At 33.5% G+C, this 25,187-nt stretch overlaps 3 protein-coding genes across 4 annotated transcripts; 1 reads left to right on the top strand and 2 right to left on the bottom strand.

Annotated features, from left to right (window-relative positions):
• Nucleotides 1-328: 328 nt before the first annotated feature.
• Nucleotides 329-912, bottom strand: LOC144022904 (interferon-inducible GTPase 5-like). The gene has a single exon (XM_077528100.1). It carries the CDS (start codon nt 896-898, stop codon nt 419-421), a length of 480 nt encoding a protein of 159 aa, XP_077384226.1. The 5' UTR covers nt 899-912; the 3' UTR covers nt 329-418.
• Nucleotides 913-15,252: 14,340 nt separating this feature from the next.
• LOC144022954 (olfactory receptor 2AG2-like) lies at nt 15,253-16,200 on the top strand. Its single transcript, XM_077528180.1, has one exon. It carries the CDS (start codon nt 15,253-15,255, stop codon nt 16,198-16,200), a length of 948 nt encoding a protein of 315 aa, XP_077384306.1.
• A 1,284-nt stretch (nt 16,201-17,484) lies between these two features.
• Nucleotides 17,485-23,475, bottom strand: LOC144022206 (sialic acid-binding Ig-like lectin 5). 2 transcript variants are annotated; one of them, XM_077526799.1, is made up of 9 exons: nt 23,460-23,475; nt 23,197-23,287; nt 22,484-22,879; nt 21,191-21,514; nt 19,827-20,093; nt 19,488-19,766; nt 18,661-18,766; nt 18,502-18,565; nt 17,485-18,063 (listed from the first exon to the last, which is right to left on the bottom strand). In XM_077526799.1, the coding sequence occupies exons 2-9, from the start codon at nt 23,276-23,278 to the stop codon at nt 17,794-17,796; spliced, it is 1,788 nt and encodes a 595-aa protein (XP_077382925.1). In that variant the 5' UTR covers nt 23,279-23,287; nt 23,460-23,475; the 3' UTR covers nt 17,485-17,793. The 2 variants fall into 2 exon arrangements, with proteins under 2 accessions (XP_077382925.1, XP_077382926.1); XM_077526800.1 differs by having other exon boundaries at nt 23,197-23,284; nt 23,460-23,474.
• Between the last annotated feature and the right edge of the window lie 1,712 nt (nt 23,476-25,187).

The raw sequence follows: 25,187 nt of genomic DNA, 5'->3' as shown, positions 1-25,187 counted from the left end.
ATAAATAAATAAATAAATAAATGACTAAAATTGAAAATAAAAATGGATATAAAAATATAATTCCCAATTTTTATGCATATTTATTTATTTATTTGCTATTTTTATTTTCATTTATATTCATTTTTATTTTTATCTTTGCCTTCTAGCAAAAGTGTTAAATTTTGGCAGCTTCACGATGCATTCGGATGAATGGATGACAGAGAGATTAAGTTTCTTTAGCCAAGTGTGGCGTATTTATTGTGGAGCACACAAAGCACGTCTGCACTCATCAGCCTCCAGGCTCAACAAGGAAATAAAAGAAAGATAAAAGAACAAAGGAATGTAAAAGAACAAAGTGTTTGGGCGCCTCACAGTGGCACAAGCGCAACATTACACATCAACTGAATACATAAACAATCAACTGAAGGACATAATATTCTCAACAAAAAGCTAACGCCAAAATCTTCTCAGCGTCGGCGGCCATGTCGTCAATGGCGCTGTTCAAGGCGTGCATCATGGTGGTGAAGGAGCGTCCGGCAGAGAGGGCGTGTCTGGGCACGGCCATCTGCACCAACCTGGAGGACAGCGTGGACCTGTCTTTCTCCGCCACCGCCAGTCGTCTCTTTACCTCCTTCTTGGTGACCTCGACCGAGAGCGGGCACACCCGCAGGGCTTTGAGACGCGCCGGTTCCAGGCCTCGCCGGCAGGCCAGACGCTCCACGGACACGTCGTCCAGGCAGAGCGACGCCTGCGCTTTGCACAGAACCCGCACGGCCACGCTCGAGTCCACCACAGAGGCCACGAAGGGGACCGGGACGGCCGAAACGCCGCCGGACAGAGAAGCCGCCGCCCACACCAGGGCTCCGAACGCCACCTTCTTTTGGGTCACCAGGCCGGCGGTCAGTGTGGGCAGCGCCATCAGGAGAGTGTACCACCTGACACAGATGGGATCAATTAGTCACTCACGTGCAAGAATCGTCTGCTACTATAGTTATTCTATTATACATAGTTAAATAAATAAATAAATAACTGCCTTGCATGATCTCTTAAAAAATGCCTTACTATACATGGTCATTAAAAAAAAAAAAAAAAAAGCCTTAACATGGTTGTTTAATTAAAAAAAAATGCCTTACTATACATGGTCATTAAAAAAAAAGCCTTATTTTACATGGTTGTTTAAAAAAAAAAAAAGCCTTACTATACATGGTCATGAAAAAAAAAGCCTTATTATACATGGTTGTTTAATTAAAAAAAAATGCCTTACTATACATGGTCATGAAAATTAAAAGCCTTATTATACATGGTTGTTTAAAAAAAAAAAAAAAAAAAAAACATGCCTTACATGATCTCTTAAAAAATGCCTTACTATACATGGTCATTAAAAAAAAAAAAAAAAAAGCCTTAACATGGTTGTTTAATAAAAAAAAAATGCCTTACTATACATGGTCATTAAAAAAAAGCCTTATTTTACATGGTTGTTTAAAAAAAAAAAAAAGCCTTACTATACATGGTCATGAAAAAAAAAGCCTTATTATACATGGTTGTTTAAAAAAACAAAACAAAACAAAAAACATGCCTTACATGATCTCTTAAAAAATGCCTTACTATACATGGTCATAAAAAAAAAAAAAAAAAAAGCCTTATTATACATGGTTGTTTAATAAAAAAAAAAAAGCCTTATTATACATGGTCATGAAAAAAAAACCTTATTATACATGGTTGATTAAAAAAAAACAAAAAAAAACATGCCTTACATGATCTCTTTAAAATGCCTGACTATACATGGTCATGAAAAAAAAAAAGCCTTAACATTGTTGTTTAATAAAAAAAAAAAGCCTTACTATACATGGTCATTAAAAAAAAAAAAACTTATTATACATGGTTGTTTAATTAAAAAAAAAAAAAAAAGCATGCCTTACATGATCTCTTAAAAAATGCCTTACTATACATGGTCATTAAAAAAAAAAAGCCTTATTATACATGGTTGTTTAATTAAAAAATAAATGCCTTACTATACATGGTCATGAAAAAAAAACAAAGCCTTATTATACATGGTTGTTTAAAAAACAAAACAAACAAACAAAAAAAACATGCCTTACATGATCTCTTCAAAAATGCCTTACTATACATGGTCATTAAAAAAAAAGCCTTATTATACATGGTTGTTTAATTTAAAAAAAAATGCCTTACCATACATGGTAATTAAAAAAAAAAGCCTTATTATACATGGTTGTTTAAAAAAAAAAGCCTTACTATACATGGTCATGAAAAAAAGCCTTATTATACATGGTTGTTTAAAAAAAACAAAAAACAAAAACATGCCTTACATGATCTCTTAAAAAATGCCTTACTATACATGGTCATTTAAAAAAAAAAAAGCCTTATTATACATGGTTGTTTAATTAAAAAAAAAAAGCCTTAAATGATCCCTTAAAAAATGCCTTACTATACATGGTCATTAAAAAAAAACCTTATTATACATGGTTGTTTAATTAAAAAAAAAAAAAAGCCTTACTATACATGGTCATTAAAAAAGAAAAAAGCCTTATTATACATGGTTGTTTAATTAAAAAAAAAAAAAAAACATGCCTTACATGATCTCTTAAAAAATGCCTTACTATACATGGTCATTAAAAAAAAAAGCCTTATTATACATGGTTGTTTAATTAAAAAATAAATGCCTTACTATACATGGTCATGAAAAAAAAACAAAGCCTTATTATACATGGTTGTTTAAAAAAACAAAACAAACAAAAAAAAAAAAACATGCCTTACATGATCTCTTCAAAAATGCCTTAATATACATGGTCATGAAAAAAAAAAAAAAAAAGCCTTAACATTGTTGTTTAATTAAAAAAAAATGCCTTACTATACATGGTCATTAAAAAAAAAAAAAAGCCTTAACATTGTTGTTTAATAAAAAAAAAAAATGCCTTACTATACATGGTCATTAAAAAAAAAGCCTTATTATACATGGTTGTTTAATTTAAAAAAAATGCCTTACCATACATGGTCATTAAAAAAAAAAAAGCCTTATTATACATGGTTGTTAAAAAAAAAAAAGCCTTACTATACATGGTCATGAAAAAAAAAGCCTTATTATACATGGTTGTTTAAAAAAAACAAAAAACAAAAACATGCCTTACATGATCTCTTAAAAAATGCCTTACTATACATGGTCATTAAAAAAAAAAAAACTTATTATACATGGTTGTTTAATTAAAAAAAAAAAAAAAAGCATGCCTTACATGATCTCTTAAAAAATGCCTTACTATACATGGTCATTAAAAAAAAAAGCCTTATTATACATGGTTGTTTAATTAAAAAATAAATGCCTTACTATACATGGTCATGAAAAAAAAACAAAGCCTTATTATACATGGTTGTTTAAAAAACAAAACAAACAAACAAAAAAAACATGCCTTACATGATCTCTTCAAAAATGCCTTACTATACATGGTCATTTAAAAAAAGCCTTATTATACATGGTTCTTTAATTTAAAAAAAGCCTTACTATACATGGTCATTAAATAAAAAAGCCTTATTATACATGGTTGTTTAATTTTAAAAAAATGCCTTACCATACATGGTCATTAAAAAAAAAAAGCCTTATTATACATGGTTGTTTAAAAAAAAAAGCCTTACTATACATGGTCATGAAAAAAAGCCTTATTATACATGGTTGCTTAAAAAAAACAAAAAACAAAAACATGCCTTACATGATCTCTTCAAAAATGCCTTACTATACATGGTCATTAAAAAAAAACCTTATTATACATGGTTGTTTAATAAAAAAAAAAAAAGCCTTACTATACATGGTCATTAAAAAAGAAAAAAGCCTTATTATACATGGTTGTTTAATTAAAAAAACAAAAAAAACATGCCTTACATGATCTCTTAAAAAATGCCTTACTATACATGGTCATTAAAAAAAAAAGCCTTATTATACATGGTTGTTTAATTAAAAAATAAATGCCTTACTATACATGGTCATGAAAAAAAAACAAAGCCTTATTATACATGGTTGTTTAAAAAAACAAAACAAACAAAAAAAAAAAAACATGCCTTACATGATCTCTTCAAAAATGCCTTACTATACATGGTCATGAAAAAAAAAAAAAAAAGCCTTAACATTGTTGTTTAATTAAAAAAAAAATGCCTTACTATACATGGTCATTAAAAAAAAAAAAAAGCCTTAACATTGTTGTTTAATAAAAAAAAAAAATGCCTTACTATACATGGTCATTAAAAAAAAAGCCTTATTATACATGGTTGTTTAATTTAAAAAAAATGCCTTACTATACATGGTCATGAAAATTAAAAGCCTTATTATACATGGTTGTTTAAAAAAAAAAAAAAAAAAAAAACATGCCTTACATGATCTCTTAAAAAATGCCTTACTATACATGGTCATTAAAAAAAAAAAAAAAAAGCCTTAACATGGTTGTTTAATTAAAAAAAAATGCCTTACTATACATGGTCATTAAAAAAAAGCCTTATTTTACATGGTTGTTTAAAAAAAAAAAAAAGCCTTACTATACATGGTCATGAAAAAAAAAGCCTTATTATACATGGTTGTTTAAAAAAACAAAACAAAACAAAAAACATGCCTTACATGATCTCTTAAAAAATGCCTTACTATACATGGTCATAAAAAAAAAAAAAAAAAAGCCTTATTATACATGGTTGTTTAATAAAAAAAAAAAAAGCCTTATTATACATGGTCATGAAAAAAAAAACCTTATTATACATGGTTGATTAAAAAAAAAAAAAAAAAAACATGCCTTACATGATCTCTTTAAAATGCCTGACTATACATGGTCATGAAAAAAAAAAAGCCTTAACATTGTTGTTTAATAAAAAAAAAAAGCCTTACTATACATGGTCATTAAAAAAAAAAAAACTTATTATACATGGTTGTTTAATTAAAAAAAAAAAAAAAAGCATGCCTTACATGATCTCTTAAAAAATGCCTTACTATACATGGTCATTAAAAAAAAAAAGCCTTATTATACATGGTTGTTTAATTAAAAAATAAATGCCTTACTATACATGGTCATGAAAAAAAAACAAAGCCTTATTATACATGGTTGTTTAAAAAACAAAACAAACAAACAAAAAAAACATGCCTTACATGATCTCTTCAAAAATGCCTTACTATACATGGTCATTAAAAAAAAAGCCTTATTATACATGGTTGTTTAATTTAAAAAAAAATGCCTTACCATACATGGTAATTAAAAAAAAAAAGCCTTATTATACATGGTTGTTTAAAAAAAAAAGCCTTACTATACATGGTCATGAAAAAAAGCCTTATTATACATGGTTGTTTAAAAAAAACAAAAAACAAAAACATGCCTTACATGATCTCTTAAAAAATGCCTTACTATACATGGTCATTTAAAAAAAAAAAAGCCTTATTATACATGGTTGTTTAATTAAAAAAAAAAAGCCTTAAATGATCCCTTAAAAAATGCCTTACTATACATGGTCATTAAAAAAAACCTTATTATACATGGTTGTTTAATTAAAAAAAAAAAAAAAGCCTTACTATACATGGTCATTAAAAAAGAAAAAAGCCTTATTATACATGGTTGTTTAATTAAAAAAAAAAAAAAACATGCCTTACATGATCTCTTAAAAAATGCCTTACTATACATGGTCATTAAAAAAAAAAGCCTTATTATACATGGTTGTTTAATTAAAAAATAAATGCCTTACTATACATGGTCATGAAAAAAAAACAAAGCCTTATTATACATGGTTGTTTAAAAAAACAAAACAAACAAAACAAAAAAAACATGCCTTACATGATCTCTTCAAAAATGCCTTAATATACATGGTCATGAAAAAAAAAAAAAAAAAGCCTTAACATTGTTGTTTAATTAAAAAAAAAATGCCTTACTATACATGGTCATTAAAAAAAAAAAAAAGCCTTAACATTGTTGTTTAATAAAAAAAAAAATGCCTTACTATACATGGTCATTAAAAAAAAAGCCTTATTATACATGGTTGTTTAATTTAAAAAAAATGCCTTACCATACATGGTCATTAAAAAAAAAAAAGCCTTATTATACATGGTTGTTAAAAAAAAAAAAGCCTTACTATACATGGTCATGAAAAAAAAAGCCTTATTATACATGGTTGTTTAAAAAAAACAAAAAACAAAAACATGCCTTACATGATCTCTTAAAAAATGCCTTACTATACATGGTCATTAAAAAAAAAAAAACTTATTATACATGGTTGTTTAATTAAAAAAAAAAAAAAAAGCATGCCTTACATGATCTCTTAAAAAATGCCTTACTATACATGGTCATTAAAAAAAAAAAAGCCTTATTATACATGGTTGTTTAATTAAAAAATAAATGCCTTACTATACATGGTCATGAAAAAAAAACAAAGCCTTATTATACATGGTTGTTTAAAAAACAAAACAAACAAACAAAAAAAACATGCCTTACATGATCTCTTCAAAAATGCCTTACTATACATGGTCATTTAAAAAAAAAAGCCTTATTATACATGGTTCTTTAATTTAAAAAAAGCCTTACTATACATGGTCATTAAATAAAAAAGCCTTATTATACATGGTTGTTTAATTTTTAAAAAATGCCTTACCATACATGGTCATTAAAAAAAAAAAGCCTTATTATACATGGTTGTTTAAAAAAAAAAGCCTTACTATACATGGTCATGAAAAAAAGCCTTATTATACATGGTTGCTTAAAAAAAACAAAAAACAAAAACATGCCTTACATGATCTCTTCAAAAATGCCTTACTATACATGGTCATTAAAAAAAAACCTTATTATACATGGTTGTTTAATAAAAAAAAAAAAAAGCCTTACTATACATGGTCATTAAAAAAGAAAAAAGCCTTGTTATACATGGTTGTTTAATTAAAAAAACAAAAAAAACATGCCTTACATGATCTCTTAAAAAATGCCTTACTATACATGGTCATTAAAAAAAAAGCCTTATTATACATGGTTGTTTAATTAAAAAATAAATGCCTTACTATACATGGTCATGAAAAAAAAACAAAGCCTTATTATACATGGTTGTTTAAAAAAACAAAACAAACAAAAAAAAAAAAACATGCCTTACATGATCTCTTCAAAAATGCCTTACTATACATGGTCATGAAAAAAAAAAAAAAAAAGCCTTAACATTGTTGTTTAATTAAAAAAAAAATGCCTTACTATACATGGTCATTAAAAAAAAAAAAAAGCCTTAACATTGTTGTTTAATAAAAAAAAAAAATGCCTTACTATACATGGTCATTAAAAAAAAAGCCTTATTATACATGGTTGTTTAATTTAAAAAAAATGCCTTACCATACATGGTCATTAAAAAAAAAAAAGCCTTATTATACATGGTTGTTTAAAAAAAAAAAAAGCCTTACTATACATGGTCATGAAAAAAAAAGCCTTATTATACATGGTTGTTTAAAAAAAACAAAAAACAAAAACATGCCTTACATGATCTCTTAAAAAATGCCTTACTATACATGGTCATTTTAAAAAAAAAAGCCTTATTATACATGGTTGTTTAATAAAAAAAATTAAAAAAAAACATGCCTTACATGAACTCTTAAAAAATGCCTTACTATACATGGTCATTAAAAAAAAAAAAAAGCCTTATTATACATGGTTGTTTAATTAAAAAATAAATGCCTTACTATACATGGTCATGAAAAAAAAACCAAAGCCTTATTATACATGGTTGTTTAAAAAAAAAAAAAAAAAAAAAAAAAAAAAAAAAAAAAAAAACATGCCTTACATGATCTCGTAAAAAATGCCTTACTATACATGGTCATTAAAAAAAAAAAAAAAAAAACCTTAACATTGTTGTTTAATAAAAAAAAAATGCCTTACTATACATGGTCATTAAAAAAAAAAGCCTTATTATACATGGTTGTTTAATTAAAAAAAAATGCCTTACCATACATGGTCATTAAAAAAAAAAAGCCTTATTATACATGGTTGTTTAAAAAAAAAAAAAGCCTTACTATACATGGTCATGAAAAAAAAAGCCTTATTATACATGGTTGTTTAAAAAAAACAAAAAACAAAAACATGCCTTACATGATCTCTTAAAAAATGCCTTACCATGGTCATTTTAAAAAAAAAAAAAGCCTTATTATACATGGTTGTTTAATTAAAAAAAAAAAGCCTTATATGATCCCTTAAAAAATGCCTTACTATACATGGTCATTAAAAAAAAAAGCCTTATTAAACATGGTTGTTTAATTAAAAAAAACAAAAAAAACATGCCTTACATGAACTCTTAAAAAATGCCTTACTATACATGGTCATAAAAAAAAAAAAAAAAAGCCTTATTATACATGGTTGTTTAATTAAAAAATAAATGCCTTACTATACATGGTCCTGAAAAAAACAAACAAAGCCTTATTATACATGGTTGTTTAATTAAAAAAAAAAAAGCCTTACTATACATGGTCATGAAAAAAAAAGCCTTATTTTACATGGTTGTTTAAAAAAAAAAAAAAACATGCCTTACATGAGCTCTTAAAAAAAGCCTTACTATACATGGTCATTAAAAAAAAGCCTTATTATACATGGTTGTTTAAAAAAAAAAAAAAAACATGCCTTACATGATCTCTTAAAAAATGCCTTACTATACATGGTCAGGAAAAAAAAAGCGTTATTATACATGGTTGTTTAAAAAAAAAAAAAAAAAAAAACATGCCTTACATGATCTCTTAAAAAATGCTTTAAATGGTCATTAAAAAAAAGCCTTATTATACATGGTTGTTTAATTAAAAAAAAAAAGAAGGCCTTACTATACATGGTCATTAAAAAAAAGGCCTTATTATACATGGTTGTTTAAAAAAAAAAAAAAAAACATGCCTTACATGATCTCTTAAAAAATGCCTAACTATACATGGTCAGGAAAAAAAAAGCGTTATTATACATGGTTGTTTAAAAAAAAAAAAAAAAAAAAAACATGCCTTACATGATCTCTTAAAAAATGCTTTAAATGGTCATTAAAAAAAAGCCTTATTATACATGGTTGTTTAATTAAAAAAAAAAAGGCCTTACTATACATGGTCATTAAAAAAAAGGCCTTATTATACATGGTTGTTTAAAAAAAAAAAAAAAAAAAAAAAAAAAAAACATGCCTTACATGATCTCTTAAAAAATGCCTTACTATACATGGTCATGAAAAAAAAAGCCTTATTATACATGGTTGTTTAATTAAAAAAAAAAAAAAAAGCCTTACTATACATGGTCATTAAAAAAAAAATAAAAGCCTTATTATACCTGGTTGTTTAATTTTAAAAAAAATGCCTTACTATACATGGTCATGAAAAAAAAGCCTTATTATACATGGTTGATAAAAAAAACAACAAAAAAAAACAAAAAAAACATGCCTTACATGATCTCGTAAAAAATGCCTTACTATACATGGTCATGAAAAAAAGCCTTATTATACATGGTTGTTTAAATTTAAAAAAAAAAAGCCTTACTATACATGGTCATTAAAAAAAAAAGCCTTAACATTGTTGTTTAATAAAAAAAAAGCCTTATTTTATATGGTTGTTTAAAAAAACAAAAAAAACAAAAAAAACATGCCTGACATGATCTCTTAAAAAATGCCTTACTATACATGGTCATTTAAAAAAAAAAAAGCCTTATTATACTTGGTTGTTTAATTAAAAAAAAAAAGCCTTATATGATCTCTTAAAAAATGCCTTACTATACATGGTCATTAAAAAAAAAGCGTTATTATACATGGTTGTTTAATTAAAAAATAAATGCCTTACTATACATGGTCATGAAAAAAAAAACAAAGCCTTATTATACATGGTTGTGTAAAAAAAAACAAAAAAAAAACATGCCTTACATGATCTCGTAAAAAATGCCTTACTATACATGGTAATGAAAAAAAAGCCTTATTATACATGGTTGTTTAATAAAAAAAAAAAAAAAAGCCTTACTATACATGGTCATTAAAAAAAAAAAAGCCTTAACATTGTTGTTTAATAAAAAAAAAAATGCCTTACTATACATGGTCATGAAAAAAAAGCCTTATTTTACATGGTTGTTTAAAAAAACAAAAAACAAAAAACAAAAACATGCCTTACATGAACTCTTAAAAAATGCCTTACTATACATGGTCATTAAAAAAAAAAAAAAAAAGCCTTAACATGGTTGTTTAATTAAAAAAAATGCCTTACTATACAGGGCGGCACGGTAGTCGAGTGGTTAGCACGTCCGCTTCCCAGTTCTGAGGTCTCCGGTTCGAGTCCAGGCTCGGACCTTCCTGGGTGGAGTTTGCATGTTCTCCCCGTGCCCGCGTGGGTCTTCTCCGGGTACTCCGGTCTCCTCCCACATTCCAAAGACATGCATGGCAGGTTAAATGGGCGCTCCGAATTGTCCCTAAGTGTGCGTGTGAGTGTGGATGGTTGTTCGTCTCTGTGTGCCCCGCGATTGGTTGGCAACCAGTCCAGGGTGTCCCCCGCCTACTGCCCAGAGCCAGCTGAGATAGGCGCCAGCAGCCCCCGCGACCCTTGTGAGGAATAAGCGGTCAAGAAAATGGATGGATGGATGGAAGGGCCTTACTATACATGGTCATTAAAAAAAAAAGCCTTAACATTGTTGTTTAATAAAAAAAAAATGCCTTACTATACATGGTCATGAAAAAAAAGCCTTATTTTACATGGTTGTTTAAAAAAAACAAAAAACAAAAACATGCCTTACATGAACTCTTAAAAAATGCCTTACTATACATGGTCATTAAAAAAAAAAAAAAAAAAAGCCTTAACATGGTTGTTTAATTAAAAAAAATGCCTTACTATACATGGACATTAAAAAAAAGCCTTATTTTACATGGTTGTTTAAAAAAAAAAAAAGCCTTACTATACATGGTCATGAAAAAAAAAGCCTTATTATACATGGTTGTTTAAAAAAAACAAAACAAAACAAAACAAAAAACATGCCTTACATGGTCTCTTAAAAAATGCCTTACTATACATGGTCATAAAAAAAAAAAAAAGCCTTATTATACATGGTTGTTTAATTTAAAAAAAAAAGCCTTATTATACATGGTCATGAAAAAAAACCTTATTATACATGGTTGATAAAAAAAAAAAAAAAAAAAAAAAACATGCCTTACATGATCTCTTAAAAAATGCCTTACTATACATGGTCATGAAAAAAAAAAAAGCCTTAACATTGTTGTTTAATAAAAAAAAAATGCCTTACTATACATGGTCATTAAAAAAGAAAAAAGCCTTATTATACATGGTTGTTTAATTAAAAAAAAAAAAAAAACATGCCTTACATGATCTCTTAAAAAATGCCTTACTATACATGGTCATTAAAAAAAAAGCCTTATTATACATGGTTGTTTAATTAAAAAATAAATGCCTTACTATACATGGTCATGAAAAAAAAACAAAGCCTTATTATACATGGTTGTTTAAAAAAACAAAACAAACAAACAAAAAAAACCCATGCCTTACATGATCTCTTCAAAAATGCCTTACTATACATGGTCATTAAAAAAAAAAAAAGCCTTAACATTGTTGTTTAATTTTAAAAAAAAATGCCTTACTATACATGGTCATTAAAAAAAAAAAAAGCCTTAACATTGTTGTTTAATAAAAAGAAAAATGCCTTACTATACATGGTCATTAAAAAAAAAAACCTTATTATACATGGTTGTTTAATTTAAAAAAAATGCCTTACCATACATGGTCATTAAAAAAAAAAAAGCCTTATTATACATGGTTGTTAAAAAAAAAAAAAAGCCTTACTATACATGGTCATGAAAAAAAAATCCTTATTATACATGGTTGTTTAAAAAAAACAAAAAACAAAAACATGCCTTACATGATCTCTTAAAAAATGCCTTACTATACATGGTCATTTAAAAAAAAAAAAAGCCTTATTATACATGGTTGTTTAATTTAAAAAAAAAATCCCTTACTATACATGGTCATTAAAAAAAAGCCTTATGGGCCTTGCTGGGGGGGCGGGCGTGCCACCTACACCCGCCGGGTTGGGTGAGGCCCCGCTGGTCGCTCCTCTTACTCACTTCACTAGCTTGCACTATACACTTTGTAAATATACACATAGGGCACACAACACATTTCTTGGTGGGGTGGGGAAGGGTGGAAACACCGTCTTCACCCTTCAACTCCCCTCCAATTTTAATGCACCTCACGTCCAAGGGGAGGGGTGAGTTGGGGTGGGGAGCCATCAGAGGGGATGGACTGCAGTGCCTGGCAGCGCTGTGGTCCCCCCCATTTGTGTCCCTGCCCCACCACTTTGTCCCTCCATTCCCTTTTTTAATGCACCACACATATACATATTCATTTTTTTGGGGGAGATACGGGTGTGTCGGAGTAGGGGAAATTTTTTTCCCTCTGCTCCGACTCACCTGCTCCCAATTTTAATGCACCACACGCACACACTTGTATATACACTGGGTGGGGCCACATTCACGGTGTAAGGGTAGAGCTCGCCAGTCGGCGAGCTGGCGGACTCAGTAACAGGGTTAGGTGTCACTAGTACTCTGGCGTGACGACCGGGGCCTCTCCCCACCGGGCTCGGTGTCCTGGTGTTCCGCCTTCTCCCCTGGTGCTTCCTCCTCTGCTTCCCCCCTCCCGCCGCTGTGCAAATCTCGCGCGGCTGGAGGTGGGGTGGGCACATCTTCCCTCTCTGCGCTGCTGCCCGGTGCCGGTTTCCGGGGGGGGGGTGGGGGGTTCTCGCGGGGGGCCGGGTTCGCGGGGGGGGGTGGCGGCCGTCGGGGGGGGGGCGGCTTGTTTGGGGGGGGGGTGGAGGTATTTTGGGTGCTGGGGGTCGGGGTGTGTTCGGGGGTTTGGGGGTCGGGGGTGGTGGGGCCTGGGTCGTGGTGGATGGCGGGTTTGGGTGGGGTGCGGGGGGGTCGTGGGGGGATGGGGGCTGGGGACCGGTGGGGCGCTGTGGGGGCCCGCTGGGCCTCGTTCTGCGGCCTTGGGCTCGGGGGTGTGGGCCGGGGCTGGGGCGGGGGTGTTCCGGGTGTCTGGGTCGGCTCGCCGACCGGTGTCCGCTCGGGTGGCTTGGGGGTGGCCTTGGTGCTGCCGCGGCCTGGGGATTCCGGGGGGGGGGGGGAGTGCTCGCTTTGCTGGACCGTGGTTGACGGCTTCTTTCTTTGGTGGTGGTCCCTATGCATGCCAGATCCGTCGCACCAGCATCTACTGAAACTCAACAGAAGTACCCTCTCCCTCCCACAGCCCCTTGAATCAGTTGGTGCTGGTGTCTGTGGTTCTCACTTTGCTTTATCTATCCTTCCCTCCTTCCTCTCTTTAGTTTTTCCTCTGGTCACGTGAGATCTTAATTTATTAGAAGTATGAGGTTTCTGGGGTTGGCATAAGACTCTGGTTTTGTAACCACGCAGGAGGGGTCTTGTTGGTGCTGGACTTCACCTTGATGGATTGGATGTACTGGCTTCTATGGATCTCACTCTGCCTTATCGATCCTTCCCTCCTTCCTCTCTTTAGTTTTTCCTCTGGGCTCTTGAGATCTCGCTAAATTTGCTGGAATTTAGAGGCTTCAGGGGTTGGCGTAAGACTTTGATTTTGTAATCATGGGGAAGGCAGGAAGTGTTTGGTCGGTGCTGGATTTCACTTTGATTTACCTTTCTTTTCTCTTTATTTCTTTTTTTTTTCTGACCTTTTCTCTGGTCTCCTGACCATTTAAACCTCACGACTCTGGCAAGATTCTGAAGTACCTGGTTAAGGCGAAGGGTAATGGGATATTTATAAGGTTTTAGGTGAATGAATGAGTATAAATGTATACGTATTTGCACGCACGCACACGCACGCACGCGCACGCACGCAAACGCACACACGCAAACGCACGCACGCACGCAAACGCACACACGCAAACGCACGCACACATACACACACAAAAAAAAAAAAAAAAAAAAAAAAAAAAAAAAAGAGCAATGATGACAAGACGTTGAATCGGTAAGACTACCGAATGAACAATTCTGAGCTCTTAAGAAAAAAATAAAAATAAAAAAAATTAAAATTAAAATAATAAAAAAAGCCTTATTATACATGGTTGTTTAATTTTAAAAAATGCCTTACTATACATGGTCATTAAAAAAAAAGCCTTTTTATACATGTTTTTTTAATTTAAAAAAATGCCTTACTACACATGGTCATTAAAAAAAAGCCTTATTATACATGGTTGTTTAATTTTTTAATAAATGCCTTACTATACATGGTCATTAAAAAAAAAAAAAAAAAAAAAAAAAAAAGCCTTACCAAACATGGTCATGAAAAAAAGCCTTATTATACATGGTTGTTAAAAAAAAAAAAAAAAAAAAAAAAAAAAAAAACATGCCTTACATGATCTCTTAAAAAATGTCTTACTATACATGGTCATTAAAAAAGCCTTAACATGGTTGTTTGATAAAAAAAAAAAAAAAAAGCCTTATTATACATGGTTGTTTAATTAAAAAAGAAAGAATGCCTTACTTTTTTTTACATTAAACAACCATGTATAATAAGGCTTTTTTTTTTAATGACCATGTATAGTAAGGCATTTTTTTAAGAGCTCATGTAAGGCATGTTTTTTTTGTTTTGTTTTTTTAAACAACCATGTAAAATAAGGCTTTTTTTTCATGACCATGTATAGTAAGGCATTTTTTTTTTAAATTAAACAACCATGTATAATAAGGCTTTTTTTTTTTTTATGACTATGTAAGTAAGGCATTTTTAAGAGATCATGTAAGGCATGTTTTTTTTTTTTTTTTAATGGTGCTCAGGGCTCATGCAGCGACCAATCACACTGTGATTGGTCGTTGCCTGAGCCCTAAGCAACTGTGATGTCATCTTCAGTCAACATCAAGTGTGACAAAATGACTGCCCCTGATATGGATCAAAATGGCTTCATTTTGCTTCATAACTCATATTCCATAAATGTCATGTATAGACTAGTGAGGCCTCATGTCACATATTGTCAAGAAATGTTTCAGGTTGACTTCCACTTGAACAAGATTGTTCAGAGCCACGAGAAGAAGCTCAACGTGGTATTCCGCCTTCCGAGGATTTGGCGGTCACAGAGGGAAGGAGCAGAACGCCTCCTCAACAAGATCGCACCAATCGTCATCATCCTGATCATCAACTGGATGCCTTCTTACTTCTGTCTCTGTATCTCTTGCTCACAAGCACTTCATCAGCATCAGCACGAGGAGGACCTGCGTGATCTATTTCCATTGTGTTATTATTTGTCTTGTGTGCTAATTGTCATGATGGACCGCAATGGAACGCTGATGTTAAATCTTGGTGGTTTTATAGACGTGGAGCAGTACAGATATGTTTACTTGATGTTCTTTTTGGTACTGTATGTTCTCATCCTCTGTTCTAATGGCGTCATTATTTGTCTCATCTGGATTCACAGGAACCTTCATGAGCCCATGTACGTTTTCATCGCAGCGTTGTCTCTCAACTCGCTTTTGTTCAGCACCGTAATCTACCCCAGACTTTGCGCGGACGTCTTGTCTAACCAGCAGACAATTTCTTATTCTGCTTGCTTGATCCAGCTCTTCTTTTTCTACAGTTTAGGTGGTTCGGACATATTGTTGTTGCTGGCTATGTCATATGACAGGTACGTGTCCATCTGCAGGCCTCTGCAGTACGCATCTACCATGGGCACAACCACCGTCAGCATTTTCTTGGCCGTGGCCTGGTTTGTGCCCGCCTGTCAGGTGTTAGTGACAATTGCCTTTCAGTCCAAACAAAAAATCTGCAGTTTGACTTTGGGTGGACTTTTTTGCAATGCTGCGATGATGAAGGTTTACTGCATGTTGCCGGCGTATCTCACGGTGTGGACCTTAACTTGCGTAACATGCACGGCGCTCCTCCCCGTGCTGTTCATCCTTTTCACCTACTTTAAGATCTTCACGGTCGCCTACCGTAGCCACGGAGAAGTCTGTAAAAAAGTGGTCGATACGTGTTTGCCTCACCTGCTTGTTTTAATGGCCACCTTCTCTTTGATTACCTTTGAAATCATCATAGTGCCGCTGGAGTATGTGTTTCCAAAAAACGTGCGACTGATTCTGACTCTGCAAACGGTGGTGTACAATCCTCTTTTCAATCCGATCATATACGGCGTGAAGATGAAGGAAATTCAGAAGCACATCAAGAAGTTGTTGTGTTGCAATCGTGTTGAAAACGTCAAAACTCAGGTGGAATGAAGATGACTTCAATGTTATGTTTGCATATGCGTGTGTGCAGGTGAGCTTGTGATAAATGTGCATCTGCATTCACGCAAAACAACTACACAGTATTGTTTCATCTCGTGACTCAGAATTTCATGTATTACATTTCTGTAAATATAATTAATGATATATAATAATATAGAGGAAAAAAAGTCCCCTTTTGTAGCAACATGTTGTTTTTTTCAAGTGTCTATCCCACTAGCAGAACCTTGTCATCCAATAAAGTTCAAACTATTTAAGCACATGCATACAGATCACGTCAGGCAGGAAGAATACATGCATGCACATTACTATTGCATAAATGTGTAATTTTAATACAGTGAATCAAAGATGATGGGGAAAAGGTTTTTGATCTTGTTGGTCAGAATGAAAAAACAACCAGAAGGTAAAATTAACTATAGTATGTGACAAATACTAATAAGGCCTTGAACTGAACATTTTCTGAAGCTTTGTACAAATATAGAGAAAAATTTATAATACAAGAATAAGTTGGCATTTTATGAGAATAAGTCACGTTAATATACTGTATTATAAAACATTGTAATAGAAAAACAAGTCTTCTCTTACATGAGGCAGTCAGAATTTCAAAAGTATGAATTGCAAAATTATGACAATAAATCTGAGAACAAGTTCTAATTTTCCAAGAATAAGTTGTAGCTATACAAGAAAGTCTGTTCAAATTTGACAAGAATAAGTCTGACACAATATTAGTAAATATGCTGTCAATTTCTGAAGAAAAAGTAATTTTGAGAATTAGTCCAAAATTTACAAAAAGCCATAATTTTATGAGGTTACAGGGATACAGTCTGTCCCTGAAAATTTCATATACTCACACCAGTGCAACCATTAAATTTGCTGATTTAATTTATTTTTACATGTAAATACTATTCTTGACTGTATTTTATTGCTGACAAACCTTTGCTCCACACTTCAGCCCATTTCTCAGTAATATTGTGTATATGAGTGGGACGAATATTTACTTTGAACGTCAATTCATGATGTGTGCCCCTAAATCTTCTACTTGCACCCCTAACATTTCAGGTTAGGGAGCCACTGCGCTCCTAGTTAAAAAAAAAAAAAAAAGAAAGAAAGTTAGTCTGGGGCCCTGGATTAAATCATGTTTTTCCAAGAATAAGTCATGACTTTACAAAAGGCTATATATCAACATTTGAAGTATGAGCAGAACAAGTCGCAACATTATGAGAATGAGTCAAATATATAAATATTAAGAAAATGAGTTGCAATTTTCTGACAAATAAGTCGTAATTTAATAACTCAACTTTATTTATAAAGCACTTAAAAAAAAAACATTGCTGTATACAAAGTGTTGTACATGAAATATGAAACATCATGCAGTGAAACGTAAGATAGTTAAAATATTAGCAAAACAAAACGTAAGTATACAAGTGAATAAAATTTAAATATTTAAAAAAAAATGAGTTGAAAGTCACTCTCGCCTTCAGTACATAACAAACGTGTCAATAAAAACACCTTGAAGTTCCTGTGAGTGGTTTGTATTGCAGTTGAAAACATGGGTACCTTTCATGACATCATCGCCTCCTCCACGTTTTAATACAAGGCCTCCTCATCTTCCTCCTTCTCCTCCTCGCCATTGTTGCTTTGTGTCTTATCCTCCACCGTAATTTCCTCCTTTTCTTTGTCGTCGTGCTCTACTGAATGGCCGCCGTCGCCCTTTGTTTTGATCTCGGCGTACTCGGTGGCCTGGTGATTGGTCGGCACCTCCCTGGTTTTGTTTCTCCTCAACGCGGAGAAGTTGATGCTGGCGTAGTCCACGTCCGCTTTGGTCGCAGCCTCGCCGACGTCTTTGACGTCGTGTTCCTGACGAGACAGGACAACAATCTCAAATTAAGTGCTACTTAGCTAGCTACTGGTTAGCTACGCTGACTGGCTAGTGTGGCGTTTAACAATATACAAATTCGACAATGCATTAAGTGTCTTTGTTCATTTTTTAAATGGAATAATAAATAAATGGAATGGTAGTTGTAGTTTAGCTTGTTTTACTGAAATGCGGTGATATAAAGGGCAGCCAGATGGCAGGGATTCCTGTGTGTGATAAACTAGCCACAGGCTAGCTTGTTGATTAGCTATCTTATTTTGTAAACATTTATTTATTTATTTTTACCTTTTATAATAGTTAGCTTCTTTCTACATTTGCGTCATAGCTAATGATATATATATTTTTAAATGTGTTTTTCATTGCTATTAGTTCCTGTAGTTAAAAAAAAAAAATGCTAGCGTTAGCAGCTAAACAAATACTTGTGGGTCCTCTTGCGGGGCCAACAGCTCCAAATCCGAACGCCCGGGGCTCTTTTTTGCTTTACTGGAAGTAGACACGAATACACATATTAAGATGTGCCTCATAAATGTGGTAAAAAAAAAGTTAAAAAAAAAAAAAAAAAGAGGATGATGGTGTACCTGCAGCATGTCCAGGACAACCAGCACAAGATGGCTGACAGAAGCGCACCACTCAAAAATGCGATGAAGATATCCGGACGAAGTATGGTTACGATATTTTTCATACCTTGGACAGAATCAAAGAACGGGTGGAGGTGGGGGTTATTAAATCATGTTCGTTAGGTTCAAAGACAGAATCAGAAAGTAAAAAATGCTAAATTAATGTAAATGCAAAATGCTAAAAGGATCATGAAATCACAATTGTCTATTATGTTAAACAAATATTGCAAAAACTTTGTAATATTACACAAAGTTGACATTCCATGAGAATATATTGAAAGTTAAATTATTTAAATAACTTGTAAAAATGGCATAATTTCAAATTGACAGTACAGAAGATGCACAAACAAATTAATTAATGTTCAGTTACTGGTTAGATGGGACATACTTGGAATATTCTGAGAATAAGTCATTATTTTTCCAGAAAAAGTAGTATTTTGATAAAAAATAAGTCATAATTTTATGAGAAATGGAATAAGTCAAAATTTGTAGCGCTACAAGAAAGAGTCGCAACATTGCCAAAAATAAATCGGAACATAAAAAGACCAAGTCAGAATTTACGAGAACAAGTTGGAATTTTATGAGTAAATCAAGATTTTTTACAACATTAAATCATAATTTTCCGAGTAAGTTGCGTTTTTATGTCAGAAATTCACAAAATCAATATTTTCAAAGAATACGTTGGAATTTTCACAGAGCATAAGCAATTTTCCAGTATCAACTCTACTATTTTTCAAAGAACAAATAGTCAATGCTAACGTGTGCTACACTAATGACATCATTCATACCTTCTTGTTCTGTTATTTGAACATTTAGTGCTTTCCTGTCCTCGCCGTCTTGATGCAGACTGACACACTCCACAGCCGAGATGTTGAGCTCGTTGGCAATTAGCGTGACGCTGCCGTTTACTCTGTTGTTGGACATGACGGTGACGGCATTGCAGAGTGTCCTATTGGCCAGCAACGGCCACATAATGGCGGGTGGTGGGACCCCGCCGCTGATGCACACGCAGGTCAACATCAGACCCCGCAGTGAACACCCAGACCCGTTCAGGATTCCCGCAAACCCTGCAGAAATGCACATTTAGCATGAAATAGCATAAAAAAATGTTTAAAAAATGTACTCACACGTCACCATCACGTCCACATGCGCCGTATGGTGGGTCGCTGTGCACTCGTAGCGACCAGAGTGGCCCGTCGTAACGTTGGGGATGACGAGAGAGGCGCTCGATGCAGTTGGGTTCAGCTGTGAGGCCCGTGGCACGTTTGTGGCGTTGGATGAGGGAAGGTTCCACGTGACGCGAGACGGCGGGAAATTTTGACCGTTACACAAAAGAGTCAAAGTGTCGCCTGCCTTCAGCGTCGTCGGCCCTGAGATGGATGGAGGCTTCTCATCTAGGAGGAAAACACACATATTGAATGTTGTTTGTTTTGTTTTGTAAAAATAATTAAATACAGAAATAAATGTCCTCCAGTGCAATTCAATGGTTGTCAAATATTATGCAGATTTTTGCTATTTGCAGGCCATACCAGTCCTTATCCCCCGTGAATAGCGAGGGTCGACTGTATAAGAAGTTTAATAATAATAATAATAATAATAATAATAATAATATTATTATTATTAAGTCAAAAACTGAAATATTACAAGAATAAATTACAGTTTAATAAAAATACATCATGATTTTTGAGAACTGTAATTTTTTTTAAAAATCATAATTTTACAAGAAGTCATAATTTGCAACAATAAGATGTGATTAACAAGAATAAGCCATATTACAAGAATAAGTCAAAACAAACGCGATGAGAGAAAGTCGTATAGTCGTACAAGAATAAATTGTAATTTTAAAAGAATCAGTTGTTATTTTGAATGAATAAGTCAAAATTTTATGACAATTAATTGGAAGTCAAAATATGACAAGAATAAGTCATTATGTTGTAATAATTAATACATAATTAAGTATAAATATTAAGAGAATAAGTTGTAATTTTACAAGAACAAGTCATAATTTTACAAGATTAACTCATAATTTTAAAAATATAAGATATGATTTCACAAGCATAAATCGCGATTTTTATGAGAATAAAAAGTTATGTCGAAAGTAGACATGTTGAATACGGTGTAAATGTCCAAGGTTTTAATTTGCCAACGACAAAAATGAGTCTAAATTTTACAAGAATAGATTATGATTTTATGAAATTTGAAATATTACAAGAATAAGTCAAAAGTAGAAATATTACAAGACTAAACCGAATTTTACCACAAGTTAAAAGTTGACAAATTGTGAAAATATGTTCTAACATTACAAGAAAAAAAGTTCAACAATAGCTTAGAGGATACTTTTAATATTATATTTTATTTTTATTTAGTTCTAAATTGGTCCCATTTCAAAATCCAGTTTACTCTGTCAAGTTGTGAGATTGACGCTTCAAGGCCACATAAATATCAGATCAATCACATTTCATACGAGATCAATCGGAACAGTGCTACTTACAAGTAACATACACCTTCACCGTATTTTCCGTGGTCACGTTTCCGCCCCAGTAGGAGACTTTGCAAGTGACGTCGCGGCCGTGATGTTCGGCAGTAGCCTTGAAGGTCCAAACTGACTTGTACCTCAGAGCGGTCGGCGAAAAAGTATCCCTCGAGAAAGTCAGGTTATTGACGACGGCGTGAGTGTCGTTGTCTCCCGCTCGCCTCCACGTCCAGCTAATGGTGGGGACGAAGCCGGAGCAGAGGCCCGGGGCCGCGCAGGTGAACGTCGACACCTGACCGGCGGTCGCTGTGGGGTTCAACACGGTGGGCTTCTGCCAGAGAGCTGACAAGAGAACAACATATTTAACTTTTTGAGTGCCGTTGATGTGGATTGACATCAACATCAAAGTCTTGGTCTGCTCTGTATTTATCATTGTGATGGGATAGTTTAGAAAATGGCCAGCAGATGGCAGCATTGGGTCGCTTTTGGATAGGATCACCGTGGAGCAAAACAATGCTGGTATCCTTGAAAGATATGATCAGGCTAACGAACACGTCCCGCTACACAGGATTGGCTGGAAATTATCCAGTTGACGTCAAACATTAGAAAGAAAATATTAAAGATGTAATTTAAATAAAATGTACAGACTGAAATTGTAAAAACGTAAATAAACCTAAGAATATGAACGCAAAATATATTGAATAAATAATAAAATAGATTACACAAAATAATTGTCTCAGATGTGACAAACAGTGTCAGTTTAGATTGTTAATGTGTTCCTGTTATCATTAAGACTGCTTTTTGTTATTGTGATTGATTTGTCAAAAGCTAAAAAAAAGAAACCAAACCGAAGCTAACTTTAGTTAGCGCTGCTGTCCTGATGTCACCAGCAAGCGCAAAGGCACGTCAATGTATTTTTTTTTACTCTTAAAGTATCATTCTTTTATATTTTTAGGTTTATTTGCGTTTTTTTTATTTATTTATTTATTTTTTTTTTTACAATTTTAGCCCATAAATTTTGTTATTTTCATTGTAAACGGACAATTTCCGGACAATGCTGTAGCGTGACGTCATCTGCAGGCGACCCGATACAATCTGGCAGCCCGATCACATTTTACACCGACACGTTTGTCCCACATTTTGCTCCTCCTGTTGTGCACGTATTGGCCACCGGGTGGCAGTATAATCCAGACGTACTCACGTGAAAACTAAAGTTTGCATTTTGAAATTATCCGCCGGTTAAAAAGCAGCAAAAAAAAAAGAAAAAAAAGAAAAAGAAAAAAAGACAGATGCTATACTTTAGCAACTTACATGTTACGGTGACCAACACTCGGTTCTTGAACGTGAATCCCGTCGTCCTGTTCGCCAGCAAGCCGTTCACTCTCATCTGATAAGCTCCAGAGTCTGAAGGTGTGAGATCGTTGACGATGATGCTGCAGTCTTTGCGAGTCACGTCGGCCTCCAGCATCCGAACTCGACCTTGGAAGCCGTCTAAGGCTTTGTCGCTGTTCTTGGAGTGGAAGATGATCTCCGAGTCGCTGCATCTATTTTTGCTTTGGGAGCACTTGAACCACACGATGCTCTGAGGTGTGAAGTCCGAGGCAGAGAAGGAGCACGGGATGACGACGCAGAGTCCCACCTGAGGCGCGACGACGGTTCTACTCAGGCTGATGCAGAAGCCTGATGTGCAGAATTCGTGGCTATGCGCTTTAAAATGACACCACAAAATACACATGCACAACTTCAGTATCACGCATGTAGATTAGATGTAAGCAACTTTCAAATAGTTGTTCACTGTAGTGACTGATGGACAACTTTGGAAAACATCAGGACTTTGCACGTAGAAGAAAACTGCTACTTGAACAATTTGTGAATTTAGTCACCGCAGTAGACATGAACGTCTGCCACCTACTGGTCAGCCGTTGCAATTGCACATCCGACACCGCATGCTTGAGTGAGCTTTGACTTGCATTAGCAGTTTACCAGGCTTTAGCATCCACTGTTGTGACTGATTGTTTTCATACCTGTGCAGATGATCAAATGGAAGAGCAAAGCGACCCAGAACATCCTAAAGGCAGACTTTTGGGCCACCAGCACAGCCAACATGAAGTTCTGCTATTTAATGGAAAAGATGTCACACACGCAACTGATGAGAAATAGTCATAATATTATGGAGAGAAAAGAGTTCCACAATTGCTGATGCTGCAGGCAGAATATCACTTTGAAGCGCGTTTCGGAAGGAACTTAATGAATCCGAAAGATATCTTTAAAATGGTGTTGAACGTACCTCAATATGTGTGTGTCCAGCTGTCATCTTCTAAAGTGATTCTTCCTCTCCCAACTTTCTATTTTCGTTCCCTCTTTGTGCAATAGCAAGATTTTTAGGAAGTGCCAACTCAATCATCACAAGTTTTTCTCCTGCTGCTACACTTAAAACAGCTCTTACAGTCATTCAAATATAAACAATCAAGTAAACAGTTTTTATTACCCTGCATTTTTTAGTTGTACCCACCAAATACACTGTATTTTTAATAAAAAAAATATTAGGCTACTACTTATATCTTAATATTTATTTTAATTCGTCCGTTGTTGAATTGCTCTTTACACATTCCTTTTACACATTTAACAGCTTGCATTTTCATTGGTGATCACTTCTGCATTTAATCACGACCAAATGCGGAACTGTTATGCTTGACCGCTTTGTAAGAACAAAAACGAGAAATTCAGTGGTCAACAACAGATTATAATCAGAGATGGCGTTATCATAAAGCCATCTCAAATCAAAATTTGACTCTCAACATGTTATTGATGTTGATCTTAAAAATGTCTACTTTTCCCCCCCCATAATACATATTTTTGACACATTTTCATTTTTCTCTGGTTTGGCCTATAAAAGCTTGTGCAATAGAGAGGTTTGACCTTTGTGCTAAAAATAGTAACATATGCCACAATCCCTCACCAAAATCAGGATGATGGAAAAGTATTCTGAGTTACTATAAACAAGAAGGCTTTTATTCGCTAAAACCGCTGTCATTGGGGATGAACATCCATACCAGATTGACGAATGGAGTAACGACCATGTTATCTTCCCAGTAGCTTCATACCCAGACATTATCTTTAAACTTTGAAGGATCTTCAGAACTGTACAATTCTAGAAAGCTATGACCGGTTAGTTTTGTGGAAGTGCAAAACCCACCTTCTAGAGTCAATCAGCACAATCAGATTTTTGGCATTATGCTGAGCAAACCAAGGTTGCTAGCATTAGCAAGCATTTTACAGTACTACTAGCTTGAATGGAATTTGCTTTCTGTCAGAAAAACAAACATATATGACACTACTATTGTGTTAAAATTTTGTGGTCATAAATGACATTCTGACTTTATGAATTGTTGCGTTAATATTATATAAACTCATTCAATTTATAGTGAAACAAATACATCTTTTTTTTTTTTAGGAATGTTTCTCTAATGAGAACATGGTAATATCTTTTAAGATTACTATTTCAGGATGTAATGAACAGCATGTTGCATATTTCTCAAAGTAATGATTACATTCTGGCAACTTTGATTATTTCTTCACATTTTAATTTGACAAACAGTCAATTTTCCTAATGTTTTGTTTTTTTTAATATCTACATTGCAAGTACACTTCCGCTAGAGGCGCTAATGCACCATTAATCTGGTTGACCAGCTGCCAATAAACCCAACGAAGAACAAACTTCTGTATTTTCCATGTGGAGAGGAAATGCTATTTCATTGTGTTTTGATACAGCACAGTACTGTTAAGTACATTTTTTCTTATTTGAGATAACTTTTAAGAAATGAGTGTGGTTACGGTGTGGATTATCAAGGCAACATTGTATTTCTTTCAAAGGCTAGGTTAAAAAAAAAAAAAAAAAAAGTCGACCAAGCCTTTACAGTCATCAGTCTATTTGCACCATCTAATGGTGAAAAGTTGTTCCTGCATCCAAGCACAGCCAGTTAGTAATGACTTTTGAACACAACCCACTTATTTT

Source organism: Festucalex cinctus, chromosome 7 (genome assembly GCF_051991245.1).
Source record: "Festucalex cinctus isolate MCC-2025b chromosome 7, RoL_Fcin_1.0, whole genome shotgun sequence".
Taxonomy (NCBI): domain Eukaryota; kingdom Metazoa; phylum Chordata; class Actinopteri; order Syngnathiformes; family Syngnathidae; genus Festucalex; species Festucalex cinctus.
This window is presented reverse-complemented; position numbering and strand designations above follow the sequence as displayed.

Excerpts from the sequence above, each read along its gene's own strand:
- LOC144022904 (XM_077528100.1), bottom strand. The coding sequence starts at position 898 with ATGGCGCTGCCCACACTGACCGCCGGCCTGGTGACCCAAAAGAAGGTG.
- LOC144022954 (XM_077528180.1), top strand. The coding sequence starts at position 15,253 with ATGATGGACCGCAATGGAACGCTGATGTTAAATCTTGGTGGTTTTATA.
- LOC144022206 (XM_077526799.1), bottom strand. The coding sequence starts at position 23,278 with ATGTTGGCTGTGCTGGTGGCCCAAAAGTCTGCCTTTAGGATGTTCTGG. Across the intron at positions 22,880-23,196 it reads CCATTTGATCATCTGCACAG|CGCATAGCCACGAATTCTGC; the intron begins GTATGAAAACAA and ends GTCATTTTAAAG. Across the intron at positions 18,566-18,660 it reads TTGTCCTGGACATGCTGCAG|TAAAGCAAAAAAGAGCCCCG; the intron begins GTACACCATCAT and ends GTCTACTTCCAG.